We start from the raw sequence: 18883 nt of genomic DNA on the forward strand, positions 1-18883 counted from the left end.
AAATATTGTACATAAATTATTTCGTACAATCTTGAGTTGCCACAGACATCTAGCTGGTGACGTCACACCAGGTCGCCCTTGGCGCGCTGTGTGTGTGTGAGCTTGTGTGTGTGTATGTCATAACGCGTGGTATTTAAAAGTCAACTGCTTAGAGGACGTCTAATAATAGAGCGTGTTGCCAAAATCCGACGAGCGACCGACAAAAATGGACAATATTTTGCGAGGGACCTACCTACTTGCTCTGAAAACTAATCGCCAATTTTAAATATTGTAAAAGATCCTGGCGGAAGATATCTACTTGAACATTACATATATATACAATACAATAAATAGGAATTCTTTGAATACAAACCCAACAAAATGAAATAATAATGATGATGAATGATTATTTGTATCTAGACCTTGTACATATGTTTTTTGTGTCTAGACCTACAAATATTTAAATTTAGGTGAGTTAGGGCATGATAGCCCAGTGGATATGACCTCTGCCTCCGATTCCGGAGGGTGTGGGTTCGAATCCGGTCCGGGGCATGCACTCCAACTTTTCAGTTGTGTGCATTTTAAGAAATTAAATATCACGTGTCTCAAACGGTGGAGGAAAACATCGTGAGGAAACCTGCATACCAGAGAATTTTCTTAATTCTCTGCGCGTGTGAAGTCTGCCAATCCTCATTGGGCCAGCGTGGTGGACTACTGGCCTAACTCCTTTCATTCTGAGAGGAGACTCGAGCTCAGCAGTGAGCCGAATATGAGCCGAATATAGCCGAGTTTGTAATAGTAATCTTTGAATTTTCTTTTCTTTGAAAGTTCTTTTACCAATAGAAAATCATGTTATTTGTGATTGACACAGTTGGATTTGGATTTGTATTTTATGTTATATTTTCTATAACACCTATAAATATATATAGATAGATAGATCATCGATTAGATCATTTCAAACGTTGACGTAGCATGCAGTTAGTTTAGTAGTTAGTAGTTACCCTTGACACAGAGCGAGTGGCGTGAGGGGGAGGGAGGGGGGGTGACAAAGTTCTATTTACATTGTAGTCTTGAATTGAAGTCACGAGTTTCCTACAAATGAACTTTATTTGTTTCTATTCTGTCTATGAGTTTCTATTCTGTTGGTAGCAATTTATTGTTGCATAAATATTATCTATGGTTTATTATTCTGTACTCGGTCTTATGTCTATGACTCCCATGTCTGTACTCTGTGTGGTGTGTAAAAAATGGAAGATAAGCTTACTGTGTAATATGTTTGTTCTAAAGTAATTAATTAAATAAAGTTCATATAATTGCTCATGTCATTACTTATTGGTCTCCAAATCCAGCACTTCCACTCTTAATGAAGATTAAAATATTCTTTACAAGTTAGCCCTTGACTATACAATTTCACCTGATGGTAAGTGATGATGCAATCTAAGATGGAAACGGGCTAACTTATTAGGACTAGGATGAAAATCCACATTCCTTTCGGTTTCTACACGAAATCATACCGGAACGCTACATCGCTTGACAGTACGTCTTTGCCGGTAGGGTGGTAACTAGCCGCGGCCGAAGCCTCCTCAATCGGCCCAACTGGGGAGTGAACCTAGGACCTCCATTTTGTAAATCTATCGCGCTCACCACTGCGCCACGGAGGTGAAATAAAAGAGGTAAGATTTGGTTATTAATTTGTTACGAATAGACTCCAAAATTACTGGACTGATTTTAATAATTCTTTAACTTTTAAAAGCTACGTTGTTAGCGAGTCGTTGTGGTATTGTAAGGTAATCTCTGGATTACCCCCAAGGTACAATACCACTAACTTCAAGAAATCAAGAGTTTTCAAAATCTTGATGATTCGAACCGATTTCGAAAATTCTTATACTACAAAGCTACGTTATTTGTGAGTGTGATAGGCTATATTTATCCCTGTATTCTCACGGGAATGGGCACTACGCGAGTGAAACCGCAGTGTCGACTAACTTAATATAATCGGTCCAATAATAATTATCTACGTAGGCCGAATTACTAGAAGTTTATTATACTACCCGTACATATCGTCTATAAAGTCAATAATTAAAGTACCTAAATAATAAAGGCTGTTCTAAAGACATTTTACATCACGACTTTAATTTGCATAATTTTCTACGCAGCGTAGGAATTAAAATACATGTAAAATAGTTTACAGAAATTTTATTTAATTTGAATCTTAAAACAAAAATATTTAATAAATTAGACAATTTATTAGCTACAAAAATAAATAATACTTTATTGTAAAATAAATTAATATATCCTATTTAACTGCTAAGGTAACTATATAATTAAAAATTTATGTAGGTATGTACAAGAAAATTACATAATGTAAAGAAAGGATTTACGTGCCTGTTTTAGCCTCTAGTAAAATAAGTATTGGTAAGTGATATAGGAAAAACATATTCTCTAACTTAACCAAGCGCTTTTATTAGTGTATTCTTTGATAACGTCACCATTTCCTTCACCTAATTTTCACAATTCACAATAATACTAATGAAAATCTTCTATAATTGATATACCATTTTGCTATATCAATTAGGTATAATTGATAGCTAATGAAAATCTTCTATAATTATTGATATACCATTTTCAAGTTTGGAACTATTATCAAAAATATATCTTTAATAACTTAAAGTTACTGGCGCCATAAGTGCGAAATAGGTAATTTTATCCTTTTTAGTCGGTTTAAGCAATTTAATTATTTAGTAACTCTATAAATATTTTTCGAATTTACAAGACCATTCTTTAAATTGAGTTGTTCTTGAGTTTTACCCGACGATTTTCTACTATTAGACATGATACGTGCTTACATTTTGTAGCACCGCAAAAAGGGATCCGAACTTAGTTACTCCACCGAGCGCACACATGCAAAATATTGTGTTTACTTGCATTAGGTATATATTTATGTAGGTACCTAAATGTTTTTACACTTGTCAAACACAATTTGACATTATAGACAGTATTAATTATAATGAAATCAAGACAATTAGCCACTTCTGTACGCCTTCAATGACATCTAATAGTATAAAATCGTCGGTTTGATTTATATTGGTAGGTACTGGTAAGTAGGTACAATAATCGTTTTATTGAATACTTTCGGTTTGCTCAGTAAATGTAAAGCATCTATACCTACTAATACATAAAGCTGAAGGAGTTTGTTTGTTTATTTGATTGAACGCGCTATTCTCAGGAACTACTGGTCCGATTTGAAAAAATATTTCTGTGTTAGATAGCCCATTTATTAAGGAAGGCTACAGGCTATATATTATCCCTGTATTCCTACGGAAACGGAAACCACGCGGGTAAAACCGCACGGCGTCAGCTAGTTATTTATATTAAAAGATGAGTGTCCATGCATCTATGGTGACATTAGGCTTTGGAATGGAATGTTGGAAGTTTAATGTCTATGCCGCATGTGCCTGTTGTCCAGGCTCGATCCTCATGTAGTTTCCGTACGGAGTGCTGATGGTTTGCGGTCCGGCCGCGTACGGCTCGTGGATAATGTTCACGTGGTTCGACTCAGCTGTGTTGTGGACACCGTCTCTATTCCACGGAGCTGGGAAAAAAATAATAAATGATAATTAATTGATAATTGTGATGTGTGGCATAATGGTAGCAATAAAGATATTTTCTTTCTTTCTTTCTTTCTTCTTTATTTAATCATTAAATTATTATAATCACGTGAGATTTAGCAGGTGTTTCATTTTAAGTGCTACAAAGTCGGAGTAGGCCAGACTAGTTTTCGAAATCATACGGGGCTTTTCTGGGAGCTGGATCAACGCTGCACGCAAAGATTACAGTGTATTATTGGATGCACGTTCATATTCATAATAAATTAATATGATCATTAACTCTACCGAAGTAGTAAGATTAAATTAAAAAAAAAGCATACTGAAGTTTTCTTTATAAAACAGCGCCATCTATGAGAGAGTAGTAATAATAAAATATACTATATTGACCATGACATACAGCCCACACAGTGGTTGGACCACATTATTTATGAGCGAATAGAAGTAATAAAAATAAACTACAAAATATGTTAAACCTGTATCGCTCACCCACTCACTGTTTTATATTTAATACAATATGTATATTAGTCAGTCAGCGCCATCTAGTAGCAAGTAGATTTGATTAACAAAAATAATTAGAGAACGTCATCTATTTATGTTATATAGAAATAGATACATTTAAAGTAACATCTCTTTAATTTGCCAAATTCAAATGGCATTATGTTAGCAAGGAAAACGCAATAGAAATGAGTCAATTGAAAAATTGTGTCATCTATTTTATAATGGTTAAATCTAAATGAAAAAGGAAATACTGAAAAAAATACTTTTAGCAATGTAGCGACCTCTCTACACAAATCTTTGAACTATTTAGCAGACTGGATTGTCTATAGTTTCAATACATACCTGCTAACTTATGCAACACATCTATTCGTTCATAGATGGCACTACTAACTAATGATTTTTATTTTTATACTTACAAATTGACTCGTGTTCCGTTCCATGACCTTGGTAACCATTGTTATGAATGTGCAAGTGAATCTCTTTCTGATGCGGAGTCCAGCCCTGGTGGCTCTGATAACCGTGATGCCCTTTCGAGGCGAATAGTGCTCCAAGCTGTAATAAAATACTTGATGGTTATTGTCTGTGGTTCCCAAAAAAACCTACCTAAAGTCCTTTTCATGAAAGAAGTCCCCCAGACGCGGCGCTAATGTCATAATGGCGCTCATTGTCATTTGGTAATGGCGATCTTATTGTCATTAGTGTAGGGCATTGTAAATTTTAGTTCAGGTTTTAGCCGGAAAAAAAGGAACTTTCATGAAAAGGACCCTACACGCTCATATTTTACGTTCAGCAAAATTATAAATACATTCTTCTGTAGGTAGATAATAGGTATGTCGTACGGAGGAATCTAATATGATTCAAGAGAGTTATGCACTTTTTAAAGATCTATCTTAACTATCCTATCTCAAAGCTATAGGAAGCTTTGTGGTGTTAATCTTAGGAGAAGGTGATGATTTGTAGGTACAGTTATAGGGATAAGTTAGCATAAGTTCCCTTTTGATTTTTTTATAAAAAAGTAAACATAAAAAAGGAGAGGAAAAATACATAAACATCGTCTTGAAACCAAAGATTTTATAATAAAGAAATGTCACTAGCGAGTCAAAACTGAGGCGAATAAAAGCTACTAATGAACCATTTTCCTCTAAACTCTTATAGTTTTTAAAAAATCCGCTAGAACAGCACGAAGGCGAGGAACAAATCGGACACATGACCGTCAAATTATAGTAAGCGACACTTTTATCATGACTGTAGGTAAATTTTAATACAAGTAACATCATTATGAAATGGTAAATTTTTTAAATTAGATTTGCTAACGATATCGAACCCGGCTGTACTGTAACAATTTTAAAACAAAGTCAAACGTATAAAATTCCGTAAATTCAATTATATTTATAAAATTATAATTGAATTTACGGAAGAATAAATTGCAGACTGTAATAAAAACAAAATTTTGACATTGATGGTGATTTTAATAGAAAATTTTGATCATTAATTGTGCTCGGTGCTGCCCCGGCCGATTTTTTTAAAGAGGAAAATGTCTCATTGAGCGCATTTCATTGAGTCACATAGTAAACAACGAAAGTTATGTAAACAAATAATACCTAAATATACATATACAACGTCAAGTTGTGTGCTTAGGAACTTTATAAACTGTATATACAAAAATATATAATGTAATTAAACACAAAATAGTGCATGTGTGCGCTCAGGCGAGTAGCTAAATTCTGTTATTTTTTGCGGTGATTTTGGTTAGGCACGAAACATGTCTATAGTATAAAATGTCGTTGCTTGAAATGCTAAAAATGTACAAGTAGGTTCAACGATGTGAAGTGTTTATGTCAATTTATCACAGCTTTATTCCTTAATTCCTCACGCTGTAACCTTGACCTCCATAAACAGATAATTTAAAGATTCCACAAACGTGCTCTCTCTTTCTAATTCTTTGAGAGCATCGCGTGTCCTTTTCCGTCTTGTATAGAAAGCGACTTTCACATTGACCACCTCATGGTTATCGGAATAAAGTAAAATTTAGCGTATGTGACTTATTTACTATTACTTGACTTGACTAGTGTTAGCCCACTGGACAAAATTTGATGATAATTATTTAAATTTGAAGAATTAAATAACTGGTATAATGGTCTGAAATCTGGCATTAGAAATCATCGTCATCATCACGTTTGATGTCCTCAGTCCACCTAGTAAGGGGTGGACCAAAACTGCGCTTTCCGGTGCGGGGTCTCCATTCCAGCACTTTGGGACCCCATAATTTAACCTATTTGCAATATGTCAATGTGAATATTTTCTATCATTTATTTTTTATTCCAAATAAATAACGGATGAGGATATATATTTCTTAGCCGCATCTCGCACTATAAACGTTTCTAACAATTTTTAAATTTAACATTTTTTTATGCTAATGCCCATACATTTTTCTAGTTTTCGAAGAGTTTGCGATCGTAGAAAGAGAACTTTGGCTACAGGGGCTGGTGGGGTCTGGTTGCTATCTTGTTCAACTATAATTTAACCTGATCAGAGTTTGAAGAATTACTTGTCAAAAATGTTAAAAGCGAGAATACTTGCTCTCGCGGTTTTAACATTTTTGACAATCAATAATTATTATCCTGCATCTGTTCTTAATTTTAAGATAAAATGATTTTCCGACACCTATATTTATTTTTTAACTACCTGTTACGCATATATATCTGTATTTTTCTTAATAAAACTTTCATTGATACTGGTTTTTTTATTTTTGACCAAGTTTATCCAGATTACATTTGTTGTCCGGCGGCTGGGAAAGTTGGCAACCCTGGTTTTAGGTGTCCCTCCTTATAGGACAGAGTACTGTATAGAGAGGGATACAGAGCTTCCACCACCTGCTCCAATGCAATTCGCATTAGGCGGGTTTATGGTGATAGTGTTAAACCATTTCACGATCATTATCAAAATAAATGTTAATGATAATAATGATAACGGGTGACGGTAACGGGGGTGGATCACCACCAAATTCCCCACACTAGACCGGAAATTTTTACCTATTTCTTAGAAAAAAAAGACGAAAATTCTTGACATTGTAATTAGGGACCGTCCGAACTTTCGGTTTCGGATTTGACCGTAAAAACTAGTTACTGTTGGACACTAATCTATACTAATACTATAAAGCTGAAGAGTTTGTTTGTTTGTTTGATTGAACGCGTTAATCTCTGGAACTACTGTTCCGATTTTAAAAATTCTTTCAGTGTTAGTCCATTTATAGAGGAAGGCTATAGGCTAAATATTATTCCCATATTCCTACGGGAACGGGAACCACGCGGGTGAAACCGCGCGGCGTCAGCTAGTTATTGTAATAAGAATAAACCATCTGCTTGTTACGTCAACTTCTAATTATACCATGAGAATATGAGAATGAGAATGGCGAAACAACTAAACAATGAAGCTCGTAAAGCTTTATTGTTCTGTGTATTTACATAAGCTGTTTACGATAAGTAGTTATTAGTTAGTTACGATTTGCGTTATTGTTATGTGGCCTTATAACCAAATACAGCAACTTTACTGACTGCAAAACTATTCTCGGCCGCAAAAACCAATAGTGGCGTAGCTAAAATCGTATCTAAAATAAATCGTATTCTAAAATCGGTGGCGAATTAACTGAAAAGGACTTCAAAAGATCTCGTCACGTAGTTTTTTTTAAGTAGGTACCTAGAGTGCGCGCAAGTTAAGTTTGCGCATGGTCAAAATCGGAACTAATCAAAAGTGGCGCCATCTTGTCGTCTGTCTCTATCTATCTCTTGGCGGGTAAAAGAGATCACTAACGCTGGCAACATAATTGCACCGTCAGTCGCGTGTAGACTTATCGTTATCGTGCGAGTACTCTGCTTCTGAGCCCTTTCGAGTTGTGAGCACTTTCGAGTCGTGGTTCCATGGCATTTTGTCCAGCCCTGCCAGCCTATAGTTACGCCATTGTCACTTGTACTATACTATTCTCTTTCTACGATCGGTAACGCTTCGAAAACTAGAAAGATGTATCGGAATGACATTTGCTATCGTCAGGTCACGTGATCGAGATCTGTCATTCCCATATGTTTTTCTAGTTTTCGAAGCGTTAGCGATCTTAGAAAGAGAATGCCACTTGGCTAGGGAGGCGGGTTACCGATTACAAAATTTAAGCCCTACTGGTATCTACATATCAAAATTTTGTATGATCTTATAATTTTCTTGCAGTAAAGTTATTTAAATAAAATGAATAAATATGCGCTATTCTAGCCTCGTAAACGGAGACAAAAGGCAAGTCTCATGTGCCTGTCAATTCACCAGCAACCATACTCTTCAGGACAAAATGATATCTTTACCTATACTCTAGGTAGAAATAAGCAGAGTGGTAGTGCTTCCTTTAGATAAACTATCATAAGTGCTCTATATCTCGTGTCTTAGAAATGTAGGCCACTAGGTACAAAGTGTGTCTAGTAATACTGCATTCAATGTGTTCATAGTAACCAAGCTTTACCAATACATATAGTATGCGCCCAACTTCAAGTCCGCTCTGAACGCGAGGCTATCAGTGTACAAAAACCTATCCTGATATATAATAACCATTCATTTCGATGTGTTGCAATGTCACAGTGGACTCGGAGTTTGGCGCATCCTATACTATTACCATACCATTCGTTTCAAACAGTAATAGCGACAGCAAGTAGTAAGTAGGTAAGTTTTGATTGGTGAACCGTGAATCTAAATATAAATGGGGCGGGCCCTAATGTAAGATACTACTGTGTTGACACATTAGCACCGTGTCATAACAGGGAGACAGAATAAAGACCGGGAGCCGTAGCAGGAAAAGCTGAAACCGTACATAAATATGCCTCTCTGACTGAAACTTACATACATATTGTTCCTTTTGCTATGGAAACCCTTGGTCTATAGAGTCGCAGTGCCAATAAATTTCTCAAAATAATTTCAACGCGGCTAGTTGCCTCGAGTGGTGACAGAAGGGCTAGCTCATTTTTTGCGCAAAAATGCAGCCAGTATTCTTGCCACCATTCCACGTGGGCATGATTTGTATAGGTATTAAGGTAAGTTAACTTAAACACGTAAAATACGTTGTTCCTTATTGAAGTCTTTATCATAAGTAGGTTTACCTACCATAGTTTATTTTTCCAAAAACTAAGTATTTATAGGTAGAGTATAATGTGCATGCGTTCTAATAACATGTAAAGAACCGTACCAAAGAGTCCCTTTGTTTCTAGACAGTTGCAAGTGCGCAAAACAACGGGGCATCGAACCACGTACCTTGTCGTAAACGGCTAGTATTACCTTAGCAGCACCAGCGACCAGCAGTATCTTCACGATGAACAAGGTAACGGCCAGGGTCTTGATGCCGACCAGAGCCGCTATGACCGCCCAAGTCGCGGCTGAACCAAGCTGGAAGGCCAGCGGGATCATAGCTTGCATCATCTTCTTGAAGCGAATGCCGAATGTTCGTCCTGGAAAGTTAATTGATATTATATATCTTACTGCATTATTACATACCAGCTGACGCCGCACGGTTTTACCCGCGTGGTTCCCGTTCCCGTACTAATACGGGGATAATACTTAGCCTATAGCCTTCCTCGATAAATAGGCTATCTAACACAGAAATATTTTTTCAAATTGGACCAGTAGTTCCTGAGATTAGCGCGTTCAATCAATCAAACAAACAAACAAACAAACTATTCAGCTTTATAATATTAGTATAGATTAGCAGATACAGGTTTGTAGAGTGACGTGATATGAGTAGCCCAGTGTATATGACCTGTGCCTTCGATTCGGAAGGCGTAGGTTCGAATCCGGTCCGGGGCATGGACCTCCGACTTTTCTATTATGTGCATTTTAAGTCTCAAACGCTGAAGGAAAAACATCGTGAGAAAACCTGCATACCTGAGAATTATCTCAATTCTCTACGTGTGTGAAGTCTGCCAATCCGCACTGGGCCAGCGTGGTGGACTAAAGCTTAAGCCCTCTCATTTGGAGAGGAGACTCGTGCTCAATAATGAGCCGAATATTATATTATATTGATGATCAGACGCTGGTTTGACCCACATAGTTCCTGTTCTCATAGGAGTACGGGTATAGCCACTCACAAATAACGTGGGTCGAGGCCAGGAAATTTCTCCCATTTTGAAATTAAATATAACAGGTTGTACCCCAATTTAATCATGGCAACTCTGTTGAGATAACTTCGAAAGTTATACATACCTAGGGAATTCCCCTAAATTCTTCCTGTGGGATGGCAGCAAAGAATATAAAACTCTTTAACGAGGCTGGCAGCTTGACGTCGATTAATCGCTTTGCGATTTCCTTATAAAAGAAATCCTTATATTAGAAAGCGAGTACCCCACGGACTTAGATTTCGACCGCAAACGGCTCATACGCAATCACCGACGAGATTCCTGTATTTGCGCCGCTTGAAAGGTCTCTACTGATGCAGCAGCAGCGCCCACACAGGTCATATTGCCAGGAAAATGTGAAGGCGCAAGGGTATCCACGCAAGTCGCGACCCACACCAAAGGCCTACCCATCTTCCATGACGTCAAAGACATGCCATCCGGTCTTTTGCCATTGTCGCGTGCCAAATCGTTAGTCTCTAAAACGGCAAGAACGCCGGCAATGGAAAGAGCACGACCGATAATGTCATTGAGGCTAGCGTGTCATGATATAGTGTGGGCCAAACTTATATCCAACATTCATCGCTGATAATAAAATTCGTCGCTATCAACCCATATTCGGCTCACTGCTGAGCTCAAGTCTCCTCTCAGAATGAGAGTGGTTAGACCAATAGTTCACGCTGGTCCAATGCGGATTGGCAGACTTCACACACGCACAAAATTAAAAAAATTTTTTGGTATGCAGGTATCCTCACGATGTTTTCCTTCACCGTTTGAGACACGTGATATTTAATTTCTTAAATTGCACACAGCTGAAAAGTTGGAGGATTGATAATAAAATTAATTAATAGTAATTGAAAACAAAACCCAATCAAGCCTGGATTTAACTGAAGTAATTGCAAAAACTAAAGCTAGGTAAATATTGTAAATATCAAATAATTATCCAGTTGGAAGGTCCGACCTTTATAAAACAAACCTGTTAATCTCTTCTATTTCGTTTTATTGACGAATAACGACATCAACTAGGTAAGTTGTACAACAATTATACTAATGTATTTTACAACAATAATGTATTTTATGTCCTTACTGTTCATTATTTTTGTTACCTGCCTGCAGACAAAGAAAACTAGCTGATGATAATAAAAAAATAGCTTAGCATTTTTAAAGTATATATAGGTAATATTTTTTTTACTTGTTATTTAACCTAACCAGTATAAATACTAGTGGAGTCGCATTTTTTTTATTTGTACCAGGTCCCTTGACCTAATGTGATTTTCAGATAGCATGGGCACGGTGACAGTTGCCTGTATGACGTTCATAATACGTGCTATTATCGTGAATCGCGGCAAACTTTCGAGAGTGAAACGAACTGTCACCCGCACCATACTACATGAAACGAACTGTTGCTTCGCGACTGTTCAGTAGATCCGGAGATTACCCCCTACAACAAAACAGCCTCTGTATAATATTAGTATAGTAGTATAGAACCTTGATTACTCTAAAACCTCGACAATTCACTGAAATGTTTGTACCCTTCTCACTTCTCAGCAAGCCCCAAAACCTCCATCACAAAAAGAAATACTCATCCCTGGCCCTGGCCTACCCTAACCAGCCGACAATTTACTATACTACAATATAGTAATACTTACTTTATAAAAATAATCTCGATAATTCTTCTTTAATATTATTTAAATCATTACTTAACTAAAAAAAGTTTGCTACAACGTTTTACGATATTTTTAACCGACTTCAAAAAGGAGGAGGTTCTCAATTCGGTCGGTATTTTTTTTTTTTTTTATGTATGTACACCGATTACTCAAAGACGCCTGGACCGATTTCAAAAATTCTTTTTTTGTTTGAAACGGTATAGTTCCCATTTGGTCCCATTGCCATCATGACAAGTTCTGATGATGGAATGCTGGAGAAATTGAGGGGAACTTTCGAAAATTATATGGGTGTCTAGTGTGTTCATATACTTTTCCATTTAGTACCTTTAAGAAATATAAAATTATGAAGGTTTAAAATCGATCTGATGATGGAGTCATAAAACAGAGGAGGGAACTCCTTGGCGATTTACAGCAGTTACCTTGTGTTTGGCTTGATTAATTTGTATTAATGAGAACTTTCCACATATATAGGTTGTGACTGTCATTTAGGGGTTTGGTGATGAAGACCAAGGACAATTAAGGGAACTCCTTAACATTTTACAGTACCTACTACTTGTGTTTGGCCTTGATTAATTCGTATTGCTGAGAACTTTCTACCTAGATGAGTTGTGTCTGTTATTAGGGGTCTGATGATGAAGACCAAGGTCAATGAAGGGAACCCCTTGACGGTTTACGGTAGCTACCTTGTGCTTGGGCTTGATTAATTTGTATTGCTGAGAATTTTGTACCAAGATGGGTTGTGACTGTCATTAGGCGTCTGATGTATTTGTTTGAGATGAAATTTTACACTAAAAATTGAAAAATAATAAAAATTTTAATAAAAAAAATACAACCGATTTCAAAACCTAAAAACGTACCCACTAAACTAAAAAGCGAAAAATAACATCATAATATGTTCTACCTGCTGATCAGTATGAAGTCGGTGCTTAGCCGGTGTTGTCTTAATTTAAGCCATTTCTGACAGGACCACATGAAACAACACTGTCTGCAAAATCTAAATCTATAAGATATGCTCACATGGCTTGAATTAATACATCACCGGCTTAGCACCACCTTCATACATCAGTATGATGTATGAAGGTGAGGCAGCAGGTAGAACATATTATGATGTTATTATTATCATTTGTTTCCAACGAAGACAAGCAAAGATTAACCATACAGCCTGAGTTTTTTGAAGAATTGTTTTTTTGTTTGTTCAAATCCAAGAATTATTGGTTTGTTTGTTCGTTTTCACAAGCTTGTTGGTAACAGAAAAAAATAATACAGCTTTCAAGGTTACTTTGCCGCTTTGGTACACCGGCGAACTGTTTGAACAAGAAGAGTAAAATGTTAAAAAATACGTTTTTTCCTTCAAGAAACATACTTTAATTAAGCCAATTATTTAAACCAGACCCTATCTTTTTATTTCTTATTTATTTGTTCCTTCTTTTTTAATTTTTAATTTAGTATTAACCAGTGGGAATTCCTTCCCTTCCCTTTCAACCCTCTACTAAAAGTCATAATTAAATCAATGAACTCTTACAAGCTATTTCGTTAAATATTTTCCTATGTCCGAGGCACGACTATGCTTCTATTTCACGGACTGTAATTTTTTTTATTGGAAAGATCCTTAGAAGAAAGAATATGTCAGTATTTCATAGCCCGACTCCTGGAGCTCGTGATCCGAATAAACTTATGTTAACTACTAGGCTGTGTTGTTACGAGTACTATAAGACACTCTCTTACAGTAGATAATTTTAATATTAGGAAGGTTAAGTATTATTTATTATATGTATAGAAGAAAGATTTGTATTTTTGTATGCAACGAATAAACTCATTCATCAAAAACATCAAACAAAATTTCATTCACCAAAGAAATCTACATTATCAGGGAGTAACATGGGCTATATTATATCCCAGTATTCATAAGGTAATGGGAACTACGCGGGTGAAACTGCGAGGTTCTGCTAGTTTTAAACAATTAAGTTTTCCGCTTCTTGTTCCGTTTACCAAAACACCACCTTATTTGGGAATTTTACCTCTTTTTATGTTCAATTTTAATTAGTTTGTTATAATTATATATAATTATAATTATATAATTATAACAAACTAATTAAAATTATCTTTCATAATTACAATAGTTATTATAAAAAAAAAATTGTTTATTTTTTTCATCAACTTTTAGTAAAAAGCAGTGCGGTGTTCTTCACGGTCGATGACGGCAAACTTAAAGTGAATTAGTAAGTTTTAAACTACATACTCGTACATACTCAGTACCTAATAGGATCTACGGGGAGCATTCTGGAAAAACGTAATATAGAAAGAAAGACAGACAGAAAAAAAAGTTAATCTTAAAATTGTGCCACACAAAATTTCCTTAACATACAAAGCAGAGCGGGCGCGCAGCGAATACGTCGCGAACACGTCGCGGCTGCGCAGCGAACTAGTCGCGGAGGCGTGGCGGATTCGAAACGTTTCCGTCGCGCTTTTGTAGCGAATTAACGACGTACAGTACATTCAGCAACAAAATGGATTTTGACGAGGAAACACTGCTGTTTTATTTATTAAAATTTATTTAAAAAAAAAACAGAATTCTGGCTAAAAACCATTGTTTATATTGTTTATATATTTCTTTCCCACAGAACAGACAGCTCTAAAAGCTAACGCTTTTAGCAATAGAAGTAGCAAGAGGGCGTGGCGCGCGTACACCCGGGTGTGCGGAACAACGCAAGCGTTTCCGCGCATGTACTAGCAGTCTTGTTTTGTTCTGTGACAAAAGGAATAAATAATATTCAACTCTAATGTAAGGGGGACATATTTAATTTTTCACTAAATATTAAACAGACATTTAGGCCACGCCCCTGGGTACGCTGGTTTCAATACAAAGAATTGGCACTTTATAAATCTAGTTATCTCTTATATCTGTGTTTCTTTCTAAACCGACAAATCATCGCAGGTTAATTTTTCGTCGACTAGTTACTATTTTTAGTTATGATGATGGGCCCTAAGATTTGAAAGATCGTAAAGTTTCCCTACGAATTCGATTACTCGATCGTACATCGTACAAGAGCCATAAAAGTCGTACAAATATGATTGAAATCGTACGTTTGGCAACACTGGGGCGGACTGGCGTTTGTACGAGACTGTACATCGTTGTGCGTTCGCAACGAATTCGCTGCGGATACGCGGCGTATACGTTGCGCGCCCGTGACGTATACGTCGCGACCTGCTCTGCTTTGAAAAAGCTCGCCATTTGCTAGTGTGATAGTTCTGTAATACCTTACGTATAGTGCCTGATACCTCGATCTTGGCCAAGTCAAAACCAAGCAAATATTGGGCATACAGCCCTGTTTTTAACTGTTACCTTGAAACATCTATAAAAAAAAATTAAATTGAAATATGAAAAAAATATATACAGGGTATAAATGTTCAGTAACTATTCTTGTTTTCCTAGATTAAATAAACAAAAAATACAAGAACCATGACCATGATATTCTCAGTTATGTTTGACACTAAAATTATAAATTCAAACATTCATTAGCATATACAAATTTAGTTAACCTCCTTATACATAAGTGTACCTACGACATTGATGTATAAGTTGACTAAAATTACACGTTTACGTATTTACCTACTATTTATATATATTTCATGAATATCCACTGGGCTATCACGACTGCCTGAGATTCGCAGGGTGTAAGTCCGGGGCATATAGTTTGGGGTCGGACAATGGGACAGCTTTTTTTTTATTCTTTGCAAGTTAGCCCTTTACTACAATCTCACCTGAGGAGGATGAAAATCAGTATTTTAAATCCATTGCACATGCCACTGCGCCACGGAGGCCGTCAAAGCCTCGTAAGCGTGAGCTTTTCTTTCTTCAAATAATTTTCAGGTAAATTCTCAACCCAGAGTTGGGAAAAGGGTGGTGTCTCACCATTCGACATCCCGTGCCTCAAAGAGCGCGTCAAGTTATCTGTCCCGGTCATTATAACTAACATCCAATTAGGGTAATTATAGCAACATTATAAAACCAAATCAGCCAATCCACATTGGATCAATGTATGGTGGGTCGCTCTAATTTTATAAGTTTAACTAGCGGACTCGCTCAAGCTTCGCTTTGACTTATTAATTTATTTATTTGCACTTCTTCCCTATCCCTACCTTACACTACCATACTCCTACCCCTACCCCTACCCTACCCCTACCCTACCTCTACTCTACCCCTACCCTACCCTACCCTACAACTACCCTACCCTACCCCTACCCTACCCTACCCTACCCCTACCCTACCCCTACCCCTGCCCTACCCCTACCCTATCCCTATACCATACCCCTACCCTACCACTACCCTATCCTAGGATTTAGGGGTTTGAAAAATAGATGTTGGCCGATTCTCAGACCTACTGAATATGCACAAAAAATTTCATCAAAATCGGTCGAGCCGTTTCGGAGGAGTTCAAGTTCGAACACCGCGACACGAGAATTTTATATATTAGATATTAATGATTGCGACAAAAGCTCAAGCTTGCTTCAAACCTTAAAAATCCATGGAAATGTGATCATGTTGTGTGGTGATCATATTTAGTTACCTATAGATACATTATTTCATAATGATCTATTATTTTAATTGCACGAAACTTAGAAAGCATCTTAATTAATAAATCTTTCATTTAGATTCGCGTGATTCATAAAATATCTAGGCATATCTTTTTATACACGTCACAGTCACACTTTGGTAACACGAATGAGATACTATTAACTGGATGTATTTCAGATAATAAAGTCACGCCTTTTAGGTTTAGGTTGAGGATTGTTAATTGACCATAATATTTTACATCAAGCCAGTGGCAAGGATTCGCTGGATGCAGGTGGCTCAGGATCGTGGTGTTTAGAAGTCTCTAAAAAAGGCTGTCCTACAGTGGACATCGGCTGATATGATGATGATGATGAATATTTTGGTTTTGATTTTTCAAGATATGACAAAACACTCAATTAACACTAACTAAAAACGTCAAATGATTTTGGTGTCTGTAGCGATTTTCTAAAAGCGACCGATTAAGTAAATACCTAGTTCTTCTTAACTAACTTGGTAGTTTTGTTGCTCGCTTGGAAGGTGTGGCAGAAGTTAACTGGGAGTGTTCGCAGTTGGTATAGAAAGTTGAGAACCTTCCCTGAGGAGATCATCAGGACATCCCCTTTACTATTACCATCCATCGCCCACCTTAAGGTCCTCGAGATGGTTAGCGTGCTGTTATTCTGGTATTGTGACGTAGTCCCAGCGGTGCTTCTTTTTTTTCTGATGGTGTAAATGAAGCAGGCCTCAGCGGAGTCACCAGGGGTTTTAGGCGATAGCCAAATCATCGCCTGATGAGACTCGAAGGCAGAAGCAGAAGAGATAGACGGAACGAATCGTTAAGGGAGGGAGCCCTCTAAGACTCGGTCCTCAGCTTAAAGACAGGTTCGTTAAGGGCGTTTTGGCCTGAGTGTATCAGTCCTGATCGTGACCGTGGATGAAATCTACGTCCGGATGACGCTTTGTAGCTTGTTTTGTTGCTTGCCTGCTTGGGAAGCATTGTCGGTCGTTATATCGTCTTCAGGAATGTAAAAAACGTTTTTCGGGTGTCTAGGATCTATCAGCGTTGGGTTTGGTTGTCTAGATGCTTCGACAGACATCTACTGGTGATGGCTGAGTTAGCCGTATCAACCTTGGCGTTCTCTGTGGCCCAATAATATCTGTGACTATTTCCCGACGACAAAAATAGCTTAGTTACACCGTTAATAAAAAGTTTCTAATGATCCCATTCCACTTATTATTTTAAGAAAAAAGCACCCATCACTTTTGGGAAAAACCTCCAAGTTGGAAATCCGATTTCCCCTCTCAACACTCACCTACAGAAGTATCTCGTTGTAGTGGACCAGCATTCTCTACATTTCTTAAAACAACACTTTGGTCTTCAAAACTGTCATTCTCAACTATTTCTACATTTTTGGTATAATTGTAACCACTACCTAGGTTATTACTTAAACTTAAGTTCGAGCCCATAACGGAATTCACTTTTGCCGCGTAACTGGGACAGCAGAAAAAAAGTAAAAACAAACACGGAAAAGTCAAAGTCAAGTCTAATTTTCTCGCGAAACGGTACAATAATCTGTGGAAGCATGGTATGAACCACTTTATTATCTCTTTTAAATCCATTTTTAGTTTTTAAACTAGTAGTTTTAATTCAATGTTCACTGTGAAATGTTTTTGTAAATATAGAAAGTTGTTTAGACGTCACATCGCGCACGGGGCTACGTTGAAACTGGCAGCTGCGAGCGGCGCCTGCGCATGCAATCAATGGCCGCCTTCCCATTTCTTCTTTCACTTGAGACTTCCATTCACGCTGACAGTTAAATCTAATTAATTTTGTAGGGTTCCGTATACATGTTACAATTTCGTAGTGAGAGAGTGAGGTGGTTCGTAAGTTTGTTTGCAACGCTACACATACATACATACACACTAGTTTACAAACCTCGATAAATATACAAGTTTTTAAAATTATGGTACACTTCAGCTCCATACATTTTTACAGGACATTTTTTTTTAATAGGTCATTTAATGAAAGAATAATAATTATTGCATTCAAAGCTTCTTCTACAAAACAAATAAAACATTATTTACAAAAGTACATTGGTAATTTAATCCGTAATATTTAAGAAAGTTTTTGGAAAATTATTTAAATTAGTTTTAGACAATTAGGTGGTATCCACTGTAGATACGACCTCTGCCTCCGATTCCGGAGGGTGTGGGTTCGAATCCCGTCCGGGGCATGCACCTCCAACTTTTCAGTTGTGTGCATTTTAAGAAATTAAATATCACGTGTCTCTAACGGTGAAGGAAAAACATCGTGAGGAAACCTGTATACCAAAGAATTTTCGTAATTCTCTGCGTGTGTGAAGTCTGCCAATCCGCATTGGGCCAGCGTGGTGGACTATTGGCCTAACCCCTCTCATTCTGAGAGTAGACTCGAGCTCA

The 18883-nt window shown here is 37.0% G+C and overlaps 1 protein-coding gene across 2 annotated transcripts; it reads right to left on the reverse strand.

The window, feature by feature from the left end:
* Positions 1-2158: 2158 nt before the first annotated feature.
* LOC112056110 (uncharacterized) lies at positions 2159-18230 on the reverse strand. Of its 2 annotated transcripts, none has more exons than XM_024096457.2 (4): positions 17758-18230; positions 9393-9562; positions 4502-4637; positions 2159-3571 (listed from the first exon to the last, which is right to left on the reverse strand). In XM_024096457.2, the coding sequence occupies exons 1-4, from the start codon at positions 18062-18064 to the stop codon at positions 3420-3422; spliced, it is 765 nt and encodes a 254-aa protein (XP_023952225.2). In that variant the 5' UTR covers positions 18065-18230; the 3' UTR covers positions 2159-3419. The 2 variants fall into 2 exon arrangements, with proteins under 2 accessions (XP_023952225.2, XP_052742765.1); XM_052886805.1 differs by having other exon boundaries at positions 9369-9562.
* Between the last annotated feature and the right edge of the window lie 653 nt (positions 18231-18883).

This window comes from Bicyclus anynana, chromosome 18 (assembly GCF_947172395.1).
Source record: "Bicyclus anynana chromosome 18, ilBicAnyn1.1, whole genome shotgun sequence".
Taxonomy (NCBI): Eukaryota; Metazoa; Arthropoda; class Insecta; order Lepidoptera; family Nymphalidae; genus Bicyclus; species Bicyclus anynana.

Bases quoted from the DNA above. Each gene is read 5' to 3' on its own strand.
- LOC112056110 (XM_052886805.1), bottom strand. From the start codon at position 18,064: ATGGATTTAAAAGAGATAATAAAGTGGTTCATACCATGCTTCCACAGA. The intron at 4,638-9,368 runs GTACGTGGTTCG...ATTTTATTACAG, and splicing joins TACTAGCCGTTTACGACAAG to CTTGGAGCACTATTCGCCTC. The intron at 3,572-4,501 runs GTAAGTATAAAA...TTTTTTTCCCAG, and splicing joins AACGGAACACGAGTCAATTT to CTCCGTGGAATAGAGACGGT.